Source organism: Salminus brasiliensis, chromosome 1 (assembly GCF_030463535.1).
Source record: "Salminus brasiliensis chromosome 1, fSalBra1.hap2, whole genome shotgun sequence".
NCBI classification, from domain to species: domain Eukaryota; kingdom Metazoa; phylum Chordata; class Actinopteri; order Characiformes; family Bryconidae; genus Salminus; species Salminus brasiliensis.
Window position 1 is genome coordinate 34,324,045 of NC_132878.1, and position 19,466 is coordinate 34,343,510.

At 41.1% G+C, this 19,466-nt stretch overlaps 2 protein-coding genes across 3 annotated transcripts in view; both read right to left on the reverse strand.

Annotated features, from left to right (window-relative positions):
* Positions 1-447: 447 nt before the first annotated feature.
* On the reverse strand, positions 448-8,234 carry katna1 (katanin p60 (ATPase containing) subunit A 1). Its single transcript, XM_072695546.1, has 11 exons — positions 8,049-8,234; positions 6,842-7,021; positions 6,549-6,691; positions 5,621-5,807; positions 5,005-5,120; positions 4,274-4,379; positions 3,510-3,668; positions 3,216-3,342; positions 2,874-3,005; positions 2,582-2,708; positions 448-1,224 (listed from the first exon to the last, which is right to left on the reverse strand). Exons 2-11 carry the CDS (start codon positions 7,001-7,003, stop codon positions 1,026-1,028), a joined length of 1,458 nt encoding a protein of 485 aa, XP_072551647.1. The 5' UTR covers positions 7,004-7,021; positions 8,049-8,234; the 3' UTR covers positions 448-1,025.
* A 1,870-nt stretch (positions 8,235-10,104) lies between these two features.
* The window catches only part of mdn1 (midasin AAA ATPase 1), a 66,036-nt gene continuing 56,674 nt past the window's right edge, over positions 10,105-19,466 (reverse strand). For both annotated transcript variants that reach the window (XM_072678445.1, XM_072678435.1), the window contains exons 89-102: positions 18,467-18,768; positions 18,009-18,179; positions 17,283-17,384; positions 16,239-16,437; positions 15,520-15,687; positions 14,811-14,965; positions 14,631-14,720; positions 14,103-14,218; positions 13,586-13,760; positions 13,357-13,430; positions 12,906-13,020; positions 12,653-12,719; positions 12,202-12,344; positions 10,105-11,347 (exon numbers count right to left, since the gene is read on the reverse strand). In XM_072678445.1, coding sequence (XP_072534546.1) covers positions 11,162-11,347; positions 12,202-12,344; positions 12,653-12,719; positions 12,906-13,020; positions 13,357-13,430; positions 13,586-13,760; positions 14,103-14,218; positions 14,631-14,720; positions 14,811-14,965; positions 15,520-15,687; positions 16,239-16,437; positions 17,283-17,384; positions 18,009-18,179; positions 18,467-18,768 — 2,063 coding nt within the window. In that variant the 3' untranslated portion in view covers positions 10,105-11,161. The remainder of the gene's footprint in view (positions 11,348-12,201; positions 12,345-12,652; positions 12,720-12,905; positions 13,021-13,356; positions 13,431-13,585; positions 13,761-14,102; positions 14,219-14,630; positions 14,721-14,810; positions 14,966-15,519; positions 15,688-16,238; positions 16,438-17,282; positions 17,385-18,008; positions 18,180-18,466; positions 18,769-19,466) is intronic.

The window sequence follows — 19,466 nt, forward strand, 5'->3', positions numbered from 1 at the left end:
TACTGGTTATAGCAATCGGATAAACTGGCGTATGGCCAGAGTGTGAATTATAAATAAAAATAAGCCAGTGTTTCTCGTTGTGCTGCTAGTGAGGACCAAACACCTTTTTTCATATAGTCTGCAGTGGTGAGTGTTGTAAAGGTTGCCAGTAATGAATCTCAAACCAGAGTGATAGCGTAAAGTGGTTTGAGGCCAAATGTAGACATCACATGAGGCACTGAAGTTCACAGGCCTTTTAAGCATGGAAGTTTGTAAATAACAAATGTAGTTATTTTAATAAACAAACAGACATTATTCCATTATAAAAATTTTATTTACTATTATTTAACAATAACTTCCCCACATTTTCACACAACTGTCCCAAAGATGAAAAACAAAGAATAGTTCATAACGGACATAGAGGCAAAGGCAAAAACACCAGTTTAAAAAAAAAATTGGCAAACTAAGTGCTTGCATAGCTCATTTATTGAAGAAAGGCCACTGATCGGCAGTAGTGTATAAAAACAAACCTCAGCGTATCACGGCACAGTGATTTTAAATAGAAAATATTCAGATATTCAAGACATCATTTATTTATTTTTTTGGTATATCAGGCACCATAATCTCGCTCTGACCGTCAATTAAAAAAAAAAAAATTCTCTTTGGAAAAGCTGGCAAGGTTTTCTTAAGGCAGTTTACAAGACGTTCCTGAATGACTGGTCTGAACAGGCACTCTCCTCTTTCTCCAAAGTGCTAAATGACACTGTTCTGATTGAATGTGATCCTAGTGCGGCACTTTACCTTGAGGGTACTTGATATACTAAGAAGTGAAAAATGTACAAATCAGTGACTAAAACGGACCCATTAGGTATGGTTTCAGACACCGCTGAACCTGGAGGCCACCACTAAGCCTAGGAACTACAAGACAATTCACCAATGAAACCACAGAATTTGGCCCATAAAATTTCAAAGTGCTAAAGTTTATATAATCTAAACTATTACCTTCAGAATCCCAGTTTCACCCACACGGTTAGTGTCAGAATGGGTCAGCAAGAGCCAAATTCAGCAATCCACTTCTCGTATTTCTCCAGATCGGCAGCAGACACAGACTTTGACACTTTCTTCAGAGCCGTCTCAAAGTCCTCCATGGTTGTGGGCATGTGCATCTCTTCTCGGGAAATGTTGCGAATCTCCTCCGGGGTCAAGCCTTCAATTCGCCTCCTCATCGCCATTAGAGAAGCATCCCTGTAACAGATATATATAGAGTTAATATGTCATAACACCAGCCTTTGCATTTAGCTAGTTGCACTCATTGATGTGCAAATGCAGACACAGCTTGTTTAGTCCCTGACTAGCTGTGGAGCATTGAAAAATGTGTTCTCTAGAATGATGGTGCTCCATCCAATACTTTTGGTGTATACATAAGTACTCATACTTAAATCCTTAAGGCATTAGGGGTTGAGGTGGGACGGTGATAATGCGCATGTTCCTGAAAGCAATTATTTAGTTTGGCCTTAATGATGCACAAAAATGCTACCCCCCGAGTCATTGCCACATTGTTGCAGTGTCCGCATATTTGCAGATCGTTCCATCAGTTCCATCTGACTGCCAGTGTTATTGCACATCCCATTCTTGGCTAGTCTTGTCTCTGGCCTTTGGGTCGGAGCCTCCAATTTTCCTTGATCCCCCTTTGCCGCACAATGGGTGGGGCAACTGGAGATCACCTGTTACGGAGTCCATAAACAGAATGAAGAGCGGATAGAGCCGATCCCAGGTGCACCCCAACCGTGATGATGGAAAGGTGGCGAGGTCCCCACAGGTACCAAGTCTTGATAGAAGCCTACGTTTAATGGCTCCAACTGTTCGGCCTCTTTGTGGGCTCTCAATGCCATCCATATAAGGGCGTGAGGCACCCGGTCAAAGGCCTTCTCCAGGTCGAGAAACGTAGCAACAGTCCTAAATTTTCTCCAAGCCACATTTGGATAAACTATCTGCAGATGATGTACCCCAGGTCTTTAGTAATGCATTTGTAGCCTCTGCCAGTTTCATTAATCTTGATTACACATCTTCTTGAAAATCATCAACATCAATACATGGTTCACACATGCCATTCTTTCTTGATAGCAGATTTTGACAACATGATGACACCTACTGCCAGTTAACTCAAATGTGCTTAAAAAAAAGACATACCTAAGGTGCTGAAATACGACACACATATGAAACGCAGCAATGTGATTAAACAGACAGATTGTAATTCATAAAACTTTTACATCAATCCAACTTGACATTAGTCCTAAATGCACACCAGACGAAAAGGGAAAAGAAATCAGTAACCATAATACGTAACCAGGCTACACTGCACATTAATGTGACCATTAGGTAGCTGCCAGAAACACTGACTCCGTTTATCTTGTTTACCGCTGGACAAGCTGGTCATGTGAAGCACTGCCATTTTGCACACGCATGTCAGTTTAGGACCAAATTTTATTAGTAAACAATGTAGAAATTCACAATTTCATGCAACTGTATCTACACATTTTTCAAGATCTTCACTGTTTCACTTATATAAGTTGAATGAAAATCTGTGAAATGTGCGCCATACCTGCAGACATTAGTGATGTCAGCACCTGAATAGCCCTCCATCTGCTCAGCAATCTTGTCCATGTCCACATCATTAGCCAACTCCAGCTCTTTCAGATTAATCTTTAGAAGGTCAACACGACCTTTAGCTGCACACACACACACACACACACACACACACACACACACACACACACACACACACACACACACACACACACCCCCTTTAGTAGTATGTACTGACACCGCAGGCTACTGTAGTACGGGAAGGCAGCAGGCTATATTGAGGCTCGCATAGTACTGTAGTGTAGTACCTGAGGGCAGAGGAATATAGATCCTTTTCTCTAGTCGGCGTCTCAGCGCTTCATCAATGTCCCAAGGAAAGTTAGTGGCTGCGAGAACCATCACCATTTTAGATGGGTCATTTTCTGATGTTCCCCCAACACCTGTGGGCCCCAGTTGATAAAAGTTTTTTTTTTTTTCCTTTTTATAATGGTCAAATGCTTACATTAACTGTATTATCCCTAATAAACCAACAGTTCCCAGTGTTACTTTATGCAACAACTCAATGCTCAGCTAACATCTCTGCAATGATTTTCCCCATTTATGGAGCAAAGAAGAACCAAGCATATGAGCCGTTTTAGCTCCAAGCATACCGTCCATTTGTACTAGCAGTTCAGCTTTGACCCGTCTGCTGGCTTCATGCTCTTCTGATGTGCCTCTGCGGCTGCACATGGAGTCAATCTCATCAATGAAGATTGTGGTGGGAGCGTAAAACCGCGCCTACACATCCCGCAAAAAATAAATAAATAAATAAAATAAAATAAAAAAATAAAAAAAAATACACCGTAAATTTATACAGGGAAAACCTGTCCAACATGTTTCAAGTGATAACATCTGTTAGAGTTCAGCTGTGCAAACCAGAGAAGAAAAGCCCCAGAAATATTCACCATTTCAAACAGCAGGCGTACAAGCTTCTCAGACTCCCCTCTGTATTTGGAGGTGAGGGTAGAGGAAGAAACATTGAAGAAAGTGGTCCTGCATTCTGTTGCTACAGCTTTTGCCAGCAGAGTCTTTCCAGTGCCTGGAGGCCCCACCATCAACACACCCTGAAATAAAATAAAATAAATAATAATAAAATATAACAAATAAAAATTAACTACACTTTTGCCATATAGCTTAAGTCAAGTCAAGTCAGATTTATTTGTATAGCGCTTTTTACAACTGTTGTCGTCACAAAGCAGCTTTACATAATTAGTACTTAATAAAAGGACAGAGACAGAGAAGAAAGAAGAAATAACATGAAGGATCAAAGACCCCCGTGAGCAAGCCAAACGGCGACAGTGGCAAGGAAAAACTCCCTCAGAGCTGGAGGAAGAAACCTTGGGAGGAACCAAGGCCCACAAGGGGGACCCATCCTCCTCTGGTCAGAACTATTTAAACATTAATGATAAAAATTACTAAACCAGATACAACAAAAAGTTAATAGTGGTGAGGAGTGGCTTAAGGAGCTGCACATCATTTATTTTTGGCTATTTTTGGCAGATGGCATTATAAATCTGATCATGTCAACAACTATCACTAATATATAATCAATAATATATATAATTATTACATAAATATAAATTTTATATTTTTCCCCCTCCACCTTCTCAGTCCTAGGGATATTGAAAGGACCAAATGAGACACTGTCTTTGCAAAACGTCAGCTGTACCTTCCATGGTCGTCTGATTCCCTTAAAGAACTCCGGCATCCACATGGGCAGAACCACTGCCTCCTTCAGAAGCTTCTTCGCTTCCTCCAGGTCTGCAATGTCATCCCTGAGGGTGTGAAGTTTCAGTGAACATCACAATCCAGTGGGTTGAGCATGCTACCATTTACACAAACACACAGTCTTGGCTATGGTGGCTCTATAAAAGCAATGGCAAAGTTCATTTCTGGGCTTAGTAAATAACGTTTTTTAATTATTATATGGCTTCTGTTGATGAACATACACCAAACTCATCAACATTGTCACTAAAAACCTACAACACAGCAACTTTACATAAGGAGGGGAAGTGGGGAGAAAGGAAAAAGAAAATTGGTACTAAAGGCTTTTGAGAGAAAGGGTCAATTTCCAGGACAAACATCAACTGTTACCAGACATTACCTGTTATTGATTGTGTGTTGCTTTGTATACAGCTAGACATGCATCAGACGTACACTCTCTGCATATCAATGGGGTGCAAAAGTCTTTGCACTTGGCAACACCCTATAAACCATCTGAGATACCACAGCAACTGCCACAGCAACGTCTGAGCAACACTACAGCAACTGCCACCTATCAACACTTCAGTAACCTTTTCTAGTTAGTGGCGCTAGCATACTGGATGCTACATAGTTTCAAATAAGTCCAAGATTAAAATAGCCATGAGTGAGAGAATGGACTGAAGAAGATGAACACACCACTTCACATTGGGGTTCTGGGAGATGATGTCACGCTCCAACGTCTCAATCAGGTCTTTGTCTTCCCCGCCTCTGTCAAACTTCTTCACTTCTGTCTCTGAGGTCTCGGGTTTGCTCTGGAAGAGCAAAGTAGGTGTAGGAGTGAGCAAAAGCATGTCGTACACTGTAGTCTAGGAATAAAGGCTTGGCTCAACTCACTTTAGAGTCTCTACAGAACTGAATTAACCAAACATTCAAACAGCTCTCAAATCATACACAATATATAAGTTACTAATCATAATAATAAATTATGAAATTAAATTATATAAATAAGTTTAATCTGAGTTTCAGTACTTTACCATGCTATTCTCTGATCTACCTGTATTTGCACAGATGGAGGAAACCGGTAACACAGGTTGGTAATTCTGCTATGTCAATACAGCCAAAAGCATTTTGCTCACACAGCAAATATAAAGTGTAGAGTTAAATCACAAACATGACGCAACAGTCCTTTAAGTGTCAAAAGGACTAATAATCCAGCTGACAAAGGGGCTTTTTGTTTTACCCCAATCCATTCATCCATCTATCTATCTATCTCTCTCTCTCTCTCTCTCTCTCTCTCTCTGTCCATTCTTACCTTGTCTTCTTTGGGTTTGGACATGTTTTCTTTCTTCTCCTTGCCCTTTGGAGGTTTTGCACGGTCACCGTTGGGGACGCGTGGTGACTGTCGGTGCTGGGAGCGAGGTCCAACACTCATTCGGTTGCCATGAGCTTTTCCTTCTCTATAAGGCACCGGGGCCCGCCGCGCCGCACCCGAGGACGGCCTGAACACAATCACACATCCACGCGCATGCTGTTTACACAGTGCTACATTAAACTAGTCTCGCAGTTTAACGCGATTCTCAAAGACCATACATGTCATTGTGGAGACACTACAGTTAGGGTAAGGGGCAAATGAGTGCCAAACATTTCTTTAAGCTGAAGTCAGAACCGATCTAGGTTGAGTCTGAACTGACTTGTCTGTATTCTCTCAAACCAGATTACCGCTAAATGGCCACATGGGCTTTAAATAACCTTAAATGGAAGAATAGGGAAAAGACAGAAAAAGCTAAGCGGCCTGTGTGTAGGCCAAGTTCAGCCACGTGGATGTTAATCCACTTCACATGACAGCTCTACTGGAGGTCCAATCTCAATACAGACACTCACAAAAGACCACTCTCTCTGAGCACCAAAGCAGACGGCAAAACAAAACAAGACAAAGCCCTTTACTGTTGCGACAATCCTTACTTTAATATGAAATCAATCATCACTAATATGCATTTACATTTTCATATTTCCATTCTTCAGTGATACAGAAATGGCACACGACCATGAGGACCCCCTGTAGTGCTCAGCCCTGGCAACTGGCCTAGCTGTTCTAGATCTAGAGGCCATTGCAAACAATTAAGGTAACATCTACTGCATTCATCAAACCGTCTCTAGTCACAATTGAAGTAAATACCTGCATGATGCAGTACACGGCAAAAACATCAGAAAGAGTTCGAGGGTTTGGTTTGGGGGCATACCTATGTTCCACCTGGACGGGCATTATGTCGTCCTCTTGGCTGAATCCGCTCGGCTTGGACGGGGCAGCCTCCATCTGGAAACTCTCCAGCGTCCTCATGATGTCCCTCACATGCTTGCTTTCCTCACTGATCTCCTGCCAGACCTGAACAGGACACGAAAGAGCTCACAAACTGGAAGTCTATTTGCAGGACAAACCATTTGCCTCCACCAACAGCAACTATTGCCTTTGGTTAATAAGAGATAAGGAGGCAGAGGAGGAGGAGGAAGGGGGGGGGGGGGGCAGTCTTCTTACCTGTTGCCACTTCTGCTGTAAAGAAGGGTCTCGTACTGAATACGAGTATTTCTTGATCTGCTCCAGTACACCCTCATAGCAAACCACAGCCGAGCTGTAGTTGCCCAGCAGGGCGTACTCTCTGGCCAGCTTTACATTCTCGCTGATCTCCACAAGACTCATTCTAGGAGAGGAGGGAAACTGTGAGAAATAATGAGAAATAATGAGAAATCATGAGAAATAATGAAAGCACCTCAGAAAATAAGAGACAAATAAAAAGACAGTTAAGATAACATAATAAGATAAGATAGTCCTTTATTAGTCCCGCAGTGGGGAAATTCACAGTGTAACAGCAGAAAGGGATAGCAGGACACTCAGTTACAAAAATGTAGATAAATAATTTACACTATATACATAATATTAATAAGAATTAAAAAAGCAATAAACAATATTATTTACAGCAAAAGACTCTTAATTGCACATGGGGGGGGATATTGCACATGAACATGAACATGGGAATACTATGTGCAATATCCCACCCCCTTACAGTCTTTTACTGTAAATAATATTGTTATTGTTTTTTTAATTCTTATTTATATTGTTAGCACGGTTTGGGCTTTTTCTTAGCTTTCTCTACAGCTGCACATCTACATGTTTAATTCATTTGATGAATTTGAAAGCTCTTAACCTTCTATGTAGCTTAGTAATGTAGAAGTGCAATGGCTAAAGGCTAAGAAACGACCCCAATACATGCATATGTTTGTTTTCCTCCAGACTGTATTAGCTAGCTAATCGTATTAGTCACCTGAGCTAGAGCTAAGTATTACCCAGGGTTTAAAATGTTCATAACACTACAAAAAACATGTAGCGAAGGCCAGACTGTAAGAGAGTCACTGCAAAACCCAGCGAAAACGACAGCTCCTCCACCACAGTCCAGTTTCCACCCTCCACCATGAAGTCCGCCGCTAACTCACTGCGCGGACGCTAGACAGATAACTAGCTCAGTCAGTCAGTCAGTCAAATAAGTTACCAACTAACTTCCCAAACCACGTCAAACATACCTACAAACGGCCGAAACACTAACACACACCTCTCTAGCTTATTAACACCCTGGACATTTTCAAATAAACCGTCATAACGCTACTGGTGTCACGACGCCCAGTACAGGTAGCGCTAGCTAACTGCGGCTCAGTCTGGTCTGGAGCGAGGGGAGGTCGGGGCAACTTACTTGTCGCGGCGCTGAAAACAAGCAGCACGTAAAAGCGGTGAGAACAAACCGCCACCAGCAGCATGTGTTCAGCTGGGAGAGGTGAGAGACCGAGGCTGAGAGTTAACGCACCCCGCAGGCACTGGGCACTTGTTTAGGAAGGAGGCAGGAGCCCAAGCTGAAGCTGCTGTCCAGCTCGCATGCATCTATACAGCGCCGGGCTGAAGTGAGGCAGATGCCGTTTGAATGCTCTTCAAAATAAAAGCCTGTGGACACGCGGCCTAAGGGGGCCGTCCATGCGGTCAGCACATTTATTATTTAATTAATTAATCAAATAATTTTAAAAAAACGACATGGATATATTACATTTATATATTATTTATTGTTTTTTTCTTATTTTCTTTTTTTTATATTACTTACATTACATGTACGGTATTAGTGATTTTCCTCTAATAGACTTCACCCTGGCTAGACTTCACAAAAGGTTATAAAAAGCTCTTATTAGAACTAGTAAATCTTTGCAAATACGCAACCATAATAATGGTATTTTTAATTTTCTTATAAAACAGTACAGTGTTCAGCTGTATAGACATACAGATGTATTGCATGCATGATTTTAATCTAGCTAAGAAGACTTCTGGATGGATGAATTTCACAAATGGTTATAAAAAGCTCCTATTATAATTGTTTGTAGTTTCAGTGGAATTTGTCTTAAACTATCACTGACATGTCATATAGATAGTCATGAATCTATCCATAGATAGTCATGATAGTCATGAATCTATCCATAGATTCAACTATTAATAATTATAATCATAATAATAAATCATAATAATAAGAATAAATTAATAATGCATCGTTGAAAGTAGCACGCAATATTTTCGTTTTTTTATGGGTTTCTTATGGATGACTTTTGTGGTTGACTGTTTTTAATGTTATTAAATGATGCTAACTGTTTCATACAGGAGATCAGTAATCAATTGAAGAATCGCAGCAATTAATATGGGATGAGTTTGGGAGCATGGGAGAGGTTTAGTCATTAATTTGCAGTTCAGTCATAAACTAAAACAGTGGATGAAAGGAAACACAGACTGCTTAAGTGGTGGTGGTGTAGAGACGTGGTCAAAGGGGTCCCAGGTAGATGGTAGGTTGCCAGGTTGTCTCTGTATTAAGCTGTATTAGTGGTTGGTTGGTGTTACTAGTATATTTGTATGATTGTGGCTAATGACGGGTGAACAAACGTTATCTAGTCGTTCTTATGTCAAAAATAATTAATAACACAATCAACATTTCAGTATCATGGAAGAAAATTATTTTGATTCATAAATTAATTACTTTTTTAAAAATGTAATTGTCGCATAAACTTTTGATCAGTGTGGCTCGACGTTAATGAAAATCCAGTATCTGGAATTAATACAATATTTCATTTGGACTCTCCACAGGAAGGGTCAGCCACAGAAGGTCATTGCTGGCTGCTGGGAAAGTGTTGTATCAAAGCATATTAATGGAAAGCTGTAGGAAATGATGGGCGAGCAGCAGGGATGACCTCAGCCTTGAGAGCAAGACAAGAAAAGATGCTTTTTTGTGATAAGCTATTCAATCTTTGCAATAGGTGACCATAATAATGGTATTAGCAGGTTCTTATAAAGTGGCTGTTCAGCTGTCTACACATCCTCCACAAATTAAGCTGTTAGCACACATTCACCTACATCAAAAGTACTAAAAAAGTAAAAGTTAAATGTTCTGTTGAAAACAGATTCTGCATGAAGTCGAATTTGCTGTTACAATTTGAGTACATGAAGACAAGGGATCTAGCGCCAAGCTGAACCGGCTATCTCAGAGGTAACAGGCTCCTACTGAGGTCCCTGCGGTTGCCTAGAAAATACAGCTTTCAGCTATTGTATAAAGATTAGGAAGTGCGCGACTAAACGGAGCTCTTTAATGATTGCTACATTTCAGGATTAAAAAAAACGACTAAAATAGAATTATTATTATTATTTTCCCACTGTTATCAGGCGCTGAAGATGGCTGAATGCCCAGGACATCTGCCGATGTATAGGTTGAAACGTAGTCTACATGAGGAGGAACAAGGATTTTTTTTATTGAGGCTACCAGCTTAAACACAGAATGCACATACTAAACAAAAACAGTGTGTGTAGCTCCTAGAAGTCATTTAATGAAAACAATGTCAAACAGAACTGTCTTCAAACTTGGTCAGAGATGTGGTTCATGGTCTGGGAGTGTAGCTGCGATCTGTCCGTACCTGTAGGCCAGGGCAGGCCAGATTCTAGCAGTTGAATCAGGTGTGTTTGAGGGCCCAAACTGGGCTAAGACCAACAATGCTGAAATCCATAAGCAAATGTCCATGTTAGCAGCGTGAGACATAATGGCCTGATACAGTAGTCAGAATCCTTAAAAATGTGCACAGGCAATGAGTTTTCCACACACACACACACACTGTCCATGTAAAGAACGGGGGAAATGAAGTGGGGGGCAGGGGTCTTGAAAGGCACATTTTTGCTGGATTTCTTCAAATGTGTCAGGACGAGAATATCCACGTGCACGTGTACGTCTTTGTTGGGTGCATTTTGACCATGTCATGAGCACTGGCAGGAGTGCCATTCGCATCTCAGCGAACAGCATTTCACATTTCGAAACCGGACGTGTACACGAACAAGCCTGGGATCAGGGGCTAAAAGTCCACATTCCACAAGTCCAAGTTTTTTCTTTCTTTCATTCAAACGGAAGAGAATCACATTTTCTTTCACTTGTGATGACAAAACAGAAACATGAAAACGGAAAGGCGTGCAATACTTATACAATGGTAACAAACAAATAAGAGAAAAAGAAAATCTATTAAATTCCAAAGCTCTTTAAAACTCCTAGTCAATGTGAGGAATAATAAGAGCAGCCATTGCTGCAACTACAATTTAATAAAATAATACCAAAATTAAGAAGAAGAAAAAGAAGAAAAAAAAAAGGCACATGTACAGCAGCCGGTCCGATGCATTTGTATTTGTGTGTGTGTATGTGTGTGCACGTGCATCTGTCTATTTCTCCATGTCCAGGAGGGCTAGCAGCACTGGACATTCACGCAGATGTGTGGCCCCTGCTAAACGGCTTCTGCGCAGTCGTTACTGGTCCGTGGCAGTGACAAGCTCAAACCACTGCCTCAATGCGTCACTCAGCGTCTCTGGCAGAGCGTTAACATCACGCAGGATCACGTAGAAGGGGAAGGGAAACTCATCCATGTACGAGCGAATCTCCGGAAGCTCCCCAGGACCTTTGAAGATGGGCACTTTGATATCCAATATGGAGTCCTGAACCCAAGAGATATAAGAGAAAATAGTCAGTATCCCGTGAGCTCACTGTGAAAGTGAATGTTCATTCAATTTACACACACACACACACACACACACACACACACACACACATATATATATATATATATATATATATATATATATATATACACACACACACACACACATACATACATACACACATACATACATACATACATACATACATAAGTGCTGAGCAATGGCTCGATTAAAAAAAGAATGAAAAGTCAAGGACAACTCAATTTTCACCTGTACAGGGAGGGTGAAGGCTAGCATCCCAGATTGTATGTCTATGTGGGGCCTGTATGGGTAGCCCAACAGGGAAGCAGAACATTTTGTCCATGGGTACCATGTTGACCCCACATATGTATGCCCACCAGGGTCAGTGATGGAACCAGGAGGGGGTAAACATGGACCCCATCTGGGTTGTACACTGCATACAGGGCCTAGATGGGACCCATGTGAGATTAAGGTGGGCTGTAACAATGAGGCTCATTTAGAAGCCCAATTAGTAATGTACAAACTCATGCCCATGCCCAACATGGGCAAACCCACATACCCATGTTCCACCCCTATGAGCACCACATGAGCATATTGGCTGGGATTTGCACACACATCTTCTTGCATGATTTCAAACATTATCTCTGGGAAACCATTAGAAGAGAATGGTAACTACCAGTCCTGTTACATCAGCCCTGAGAAAGCAAAACCAAGTGTGTTATCTGGGACTCCCTGTCACAGATGGCTGTGACATGACCAACAGAGACATTTATGCAAGAAGGAAAAGTTGATGACCATTGTATTTAGTGAGTTCTGGAACTGTTGCCTACCCTGGAGTTGGGGTTGTCCAGCACTACGAATATGACAAAGACGTTCGCACTGCGAGCAGCTTGAACCGCAGTCGCAACCCTCTCCTTCCCCTCCAGAAACAAGCCTCTGCCATCAGACATGATCAGCAGCAACTGAGCTGTCTCTGCAGAGAGAAGAGAAGGAGGTGGTTGAGGAAAAACAATGTATTACAAAATGGTACACATCAAACCAAGCACAGGACCCTAGGGTAAGTAGGCATTTTGGTACTAATGTTGATCTAAAGGCAGCGACAAAACTGATTCTAATTCATTTCTGCAATAATCAGTGTCAAAATAACATTCTCAGACTAGTTTCAAACGTAAAAAGTACATTGCTTTCTAAACAATCATAACTGATTCGAAAGGAGTGCAGAGACTTTCTCTTCTACATAAAACAACTCAACCATTAAGTGCAAGGAAAGCAAACTATTACCTGTGTTTGCTGAGCCAGGGCTCTGCTGTTTAGCTGCCACAAACATGTTGGCTGAAGTCTCTAAAAACTAAACATGTTGAGCAAGAAGCAAATGATTAGTCAGTTACATGAAACAAGTTAAAATATTCAAATTAAGTCTAGATTTAGTATCACAAGAGAGCTGTGGGCAACAGTTTGTGAGTGACCTGCACTGAGGTTTATAATGAGACAAGATACAATACAGCATGATAAAGAAAAGGTTGAAGGTCTTTACTTGAGCTATTCTTGTCTTTTTCTGCTGGAACTGGCAAAGTCGCAGTATTCTGGCTCCTGACTGGTCGTTAAACTGCTGGTGGAAAGGGTGGAGCAGCTGGACGCTCTCCCCGAAGCTGTTAACAAAAACAAACAAATGAAATCAACCTGTGGGTATAAAGGGAAAGAAACACTATTCTGCATTGGTCTAATATTGTGTCCTTAACACTTAATTTAACACTTAATTTAAATATAAGTTGACAAATTAACTCTTTATATATATATATATATATATATATATATATATATATATATATATATATATATATATATATATATATATATATATATATATATATGTATTAAACAACAATTGGATCTCATGGCTCACGTCAGTCAAAGCATGCGCTACAGACCATGAGGAAGGACTGGGCTAAGGCTCGGTCTAAAGTACTGTTTAAGTATAGGCTCACCTGCACACTGCCACCTGTCCCACCTCCAGCAGGGTTAGAGCATTCACAATTACAGAGACCGACTCAAACGCCAGCTACGAACAAAAAACACCCACAAACACATAAGAGAGAAATGTGAGCCACTCCTGATATTTATCATAATATACTGTATTAGTTAACAGTGTATGTGCATGTTGTAACAACATAAATGACAATGGTTAAGTTTTCAAATTTTCTACAGATGCTGCACCTGTTTAGAGTGGTTGTCCACCATACTGGACGAGTCGTCCACAGCAAGGCAGATCTGATAGTCTCTCTTGCTGGGCTTCGTCCTCCTTAGCCAGATTTTGTCCTTGCGGAACTGGCTGGCGATATAGGGAATGACCTTTCGCATGTTCAGTCGTTTACCTGTGCGGTAGTCTCCCCTAAAAACCATACAGACCAAAAAAAAACAGGTTACACAAAAGGACAAACCAACACAAACGACCCAAGACTAGACAGCTTTCCATCTGAGGGTCTTTATGTGAAAAATGTCCAAACATTGCGTAAAGCTGATGACCACAATGACTATAACATAGTAATTTATAAATATGGACAAGAGTGGATAAACACCAAAAAGGATGAAAAAGTCAGCTTCTTGCATCATAGGAGCAAAACTGCTTAAATTCTATGCCCCCATCTATGAAGAATATGGGATATTTCACGGAATCTACTGAGACAGCACATGCATTAGTGTCATATACAGAAGAAGGAAGACAGAGACTGACTTGAGTTTGGCGGCCTGCGTGGGCTCCAGAATGAGACGAAGCTGTTCACACAGCTGCTGTGAGAGGGGAGATGTGAGTGCCTGATACTGCTGCCACATCCCTGCCGCTGCACTCTCCTAAAGGATACACACACAGGCAGAGTTAATGAACAACTTCAACATTAAATTACTGGTATGTTTTTAAAGAAAACAGTTGGGAGATTTCAGATCTATGAAAAATTACATTTACATGACAAAAAAGCACATTCGTGCTTTAAAAGAAGCTGAATGTGCACATTTTATCATTAGCCGATATCATTAGCCACTGCCAACACTGTATGATGATTACGGTGTGATGATGTTTAAAAAAATAAATACATAAAAAAGAAGAAGAAAAAAAAGACAGGATTTCTATTTCATTTTTAAAAAACTAATTCTGATTCTTTGCGTTGACACAACTGTGAACAAAATCACATCTGATCCCCATTCAGGCATAGAATTTTGACCACTTAAATGTGAATGCAGATGAGTGAGATATAGAGCTCAGTACCTCTTCCAGGGATCCTGCAGTCTGCTTCTGCCAGTCTTCCAACTGCAGCTCTAACTCTCTCCTCAGCAGTTCTGGGTCCTTGACCTGGAGCTGTTAAACACACACAAACACATAAACAGCTTAAGTAAAGCAGGCTCTTTGCTTGATATACTGCTGGTGTTTTATCCAGTGCGCTGGTACCTTGAACGTTTCCGTCAGTAGTTCTGGTACAGTGTGGATGGTGGATTCTCTACTACGCTCCTGCTTCTCTTCTTCGTGACTCCTCTCTGACTCAGGTTTCTCATCCTCCTCTTTGTCAGCCTGCTTCTGGCTCTCCAGTTCTCCATCTTCCATACCTGAAAGACACACACATGAACATTGTTGTACGCTTTTGTTGGAGAACTGTCTCTACTGCCCAGGGACAGCTTCCTACTAGACCTTGATTGCTTTCGGATTTGATTGCTTTCGGCAGCAAGTGCATTAGTGAGGTCAGGATGTTGAATAATTACCACCTCATCCATAACTACCAAGCTCATGCCAAGTATTGGATGGAGCACCATTATTCCAGAGAACACAGTTCCGCTGCCCCTCAGCTCAATGCTGGGGGTTTTACACCCCTCTAGCCCACTACCAGCATAAGGTATGGTGCCAACAGGTTCATGATTATCTGCTCCAAAGAGTCCCACATCTCCAAAACAGCAACTTTACAGGATTCATTCATTTCTATTGCTCCATTCATTATGAAATTGTGACACAATGTAAAAGAGCAGTGGTGTTTTGAAATTAAGAGTGTGTGTGGGGGGAGATTACAAATAAGTGTGAGGATATTCAGACAGATTCATGAGAGACAATTTGCTGCTGATCAGCCATCCAGATTTGGACAGTTTTGCTTAGAGGGCTGCGTATGTACCTCTGTTGGAGGCCTTTGAGCCATCAAGCTTCTCTGGTTTCAGCTCTGGAGCTTCTACTGCCTGCAGATCTTTCTCCTCTTCTGTGTCCATGGCTATGTCATCTTCCTCATTGTCATCATCCTCCTGTTTCATGGCGGAAGGCCGTTGCTGCTCTGCACTGGCGGCATCTAGGGTACACAGATCAGCAGAGTGTTAGGAGAAATCTTAACACAAGTCCTTTAAAACATAAACAGCAGCAATGACCACTGACCCCACAATACTACTTTCCTTTATGACACCTAATTAGATATTCTACCAGAGTACCAGCTGATCCAGAGCCGAGAGATGTTTCAATTAACACACTTCACTTAAAATAAAGAACTGAAAGTAGTCGGTCATGCTCAGACTACTAGAACACTCAAACCCTTTGCCACTGGAATACCCAGCTAACATCACACCATACAGTGACAATTATCATTAATATTGAGAAGTATTATTTGAAAAAAAGCACTGAGTCATGCGCTGCATGTTATAAAAAACTAAAATCTCATTACATATAAATAAATAAATGCAATAATTCTAACAATGATTTACATTTCTAGACCAATTTTTTATTTTTATTTATTTATTTATTTATTTATTTTTTAAACAACTGTAGCACTTCCATTGTTTCTGGTGCTGACAAGTGGTTCCAAGCGCTTCAAAAGGTCTGTATGAATATGTGTATCGCGTATCTCACCGTATGTCTGTGCGTCATACTTTTCCTCTCCCTGTCTGATGTGCTCGTATAGGTCAGACTCTTGCAGAGCGTCAGCTGAAGCCTGCTCCTGCTCTCTCCGCTCTCTGGTCTCCATGGTTTTCAGACGCTTGTTCACACGCTCACTAATGTCACCCAGAGAACGCTCGTTATCCGCCCGTCCTGGCTTCCGTTTGAAGCTCTGCATACACACACACACACAAACGCACACCACAGTGTTACAACCCAGATCTTGGTGATAGCAGGACGGCACAGGAGATGAGAACTAGCACTGTTGTGCTATATCTGCATATTTCATTAAGACATTTGCCTCAATTAAAGCCTACAGGCAGCCATAGGTCAGAAGTGACACTGGTCCAGTTTCCCAGACCCAGATTAAGCCTCAATCATGACAAATAAGAGTAAGTATAATCCACATCCAGGGAAATGCCTCATAATGCAATGGTTACACTACATTGACATTGCAGTGTAGCAAACATTTTCATTTTGCCAGGCTATGGAGGCCATCTGCTATATGTTTATGCACTGCAGAGACTGCAAATGTTACTTTGTGTACATGAGTTTTTACTCCATGTCTCACAGAAGATACAGTCTATCATTTAGGTTCCTAGCTGTATATTTGTGAGCTCCATATTCAAAGCATTTTGTGTATATTAAGTGGATCTAATCAGGGTACATGTGTTATACATTTAAATATGTAAATATTTCCATATTCTTATATTTAATTGAGCCCATATAATAACATAAGATAACTTTAAAATGTAAAAATTTAGAAAATTCAAAAATCAATGCACTGACTAATAAAATCAACAAAACTAGGGCATTGGCCCTACTCTCTCCCTATCACTCAACCCGATGCTAGCCAGAACAGTCTATTAGCTGATATTAGCTGCTGTTCTGTTGACAGCAGGGGATAGACTTAGCTAGTAGGTGAAACTGGTAATATCTAAAGAGCATTTTAATTTGTGGAAAAACAACACAGAAAAAGCTGCAGGTGTCTTCTGTGGATTCAGAAGTCGTAACAACCTGGGTTTGCTTTTGTCTCTGTCTCTGTGAGCTCATCCTGGCCATCAGTGTTGAGTCATGTCCTTCAGTCTCACTGGCATCAGCTGCCCCACTGCCGTGCTCCTAAAAGAAGTAGAGACAGAAAATCAGTGAGTTGGGGGGCAGACAGATATGCACAGTACTTTAATGCATCACTTACTTTAATGTGGGTATGAGTTAGCTGACTGAAGACTAGTAGAGTATTTAAAAGGCCTTATTTTTAAAAATTCATTTTGCATGATCATTTTCATATGTTCTCTTTATCCCTATATGAATAAACAGACTGCTACTCCAGGACTGATATATGTAAATGACTTGTACTCTGACTGGCCACCCTGTTTTGTGTCTCTCTCAAACATCAGTCGTGGCTGAAACACCCTTTATAATGTTAGCATTAAAGGGCGGGGCTAAACTGCTGTATAGGCTCAACATATATATAACATCACAAAAACACTGGATTCAAAATGGACTGTTTCTGCAGTTTACTCCCAGTCCATGAAGTTCATTGTACTGGCATTATGTAGACACTGTGCTTTTACTTAAAAAGGGAAAGCCTGTGAGATTTTTAGATATTGTTAACAAACTTGCTCACTGGTACAGAGATGTGTATTTTTTAAATAGGGAGTGTTTCACATTCATTATTAGAAAAATCACAGTTTGAACAGTTAAATGGGTTGAATGAGGAAGATAATTGAATAAGGGGTGCACCTCTTTGGCCTGATCTCGCTCTGAAGCGGCACCTGCCAGCTCCACTGCGGTGTCACTCTGAACGTTTTCTTCACCAGTCTGCCCGTCGGTTGCATGCTCCTTTCTCTCAGTGGGTTTCACTTTGGCATCATCATTATCATCATTATCATCTTCACCGTCCTGCTCCTCCTCCTGATGACAAACACAACAAAAACAAGGGCACCATGCTATTAATATAAAGCTATTCCAGTGCTAGTAGCGCCCCCTTGTGGAAAATCTCCAGTCATGTAACTAAATCACTCAATAACTCACTAATGATAATTTGTTATTACATTTAAAACCAGTATAATGAAGAATCATCACAGAACACCAGATTTAATACCACTAATTATTCTTGGGTTGGACTCTACTTAAAGTCTGCCAAATGGCTTTTTTTGTCTTTTTTGTGTTCTCATCTTGTGTAGAAAGATGCCACACACCTTTGGTTTCTGGCCCTGGTCAGCAGGGATAGCCTTGTCCTCATCTTTCCCTTCCTCCTGTCCTCGATCCTTTTCGTCCTCATCCCCCTCCTCTTCACTCCCTCCTCTCTCGTCTGTTTCAGAGTTTTTGTCCCCCTCCGTTTGTTCCTCTCCTTCTTCTTCCTCTGCTTTCTGGTCCTCTTCTCCTTCAGCATTCTGTTGATCTTCCATCATCTCTGAGGCTCCCTCCTCCTCTCCCTCTCGGTCTCCCTCTGCCTCATCCACCTCCATGGGTTTGTCTTCAATGTCATAGGGGTTCTCAGCTACAGCAGGGGAAAAAAAGAAACAATATAACTTTTTGTGTATCATTTTATGAATATAAAACCAATCTGCAGCAAATAAACATTTATTTATACTTATGTACCCTCAGGAAATCACCCCTGATTGAAACATTGTTTGTTTAGGGGTGGCCAAACTTATGCATAAGAGCAGTTTAATAAGAACAATAGGCAAAACTGATAAATGTTCATCTAGAAACCTTTACATTTCTAACAGTTTTTGATAAATATAACCACACAAGTGTCATAAGCCGACCTTGGGGGCTTGTAGCATATGAACTCTTTAATTATTCACTTTCACCTTTGTGTTAGAATTTCCGGTCATTTCATATCTAATGGTTTATGGTCCTATCATATTCAAAGTGAATGCAGTCTGAAGTAGGCTACTGCTGTGAACGTTGATCACAAAGTAGCTAGATCTGCTAACCCAACGTTCCAACAGGCTCTTTAACGCTATTCAGAGCAGAGCTAACTAGCTTTCCAACACCAAAACCCAAAAGATTGGACTTCTGTCCACAGCACCCACCCAAACGTCCATACCCCCGGAGAAACGCTGGTGAGTATTTGTGAGACTGTCCGGTAAGCCCACAAGCTAACCTAGCTAGCCTCACAAGCCCCTGATGCGTCCGCTTCACTGGAGCAAGATAATCAAGCCATTTCTCTAGGTAAAAATTTTCTGCTGT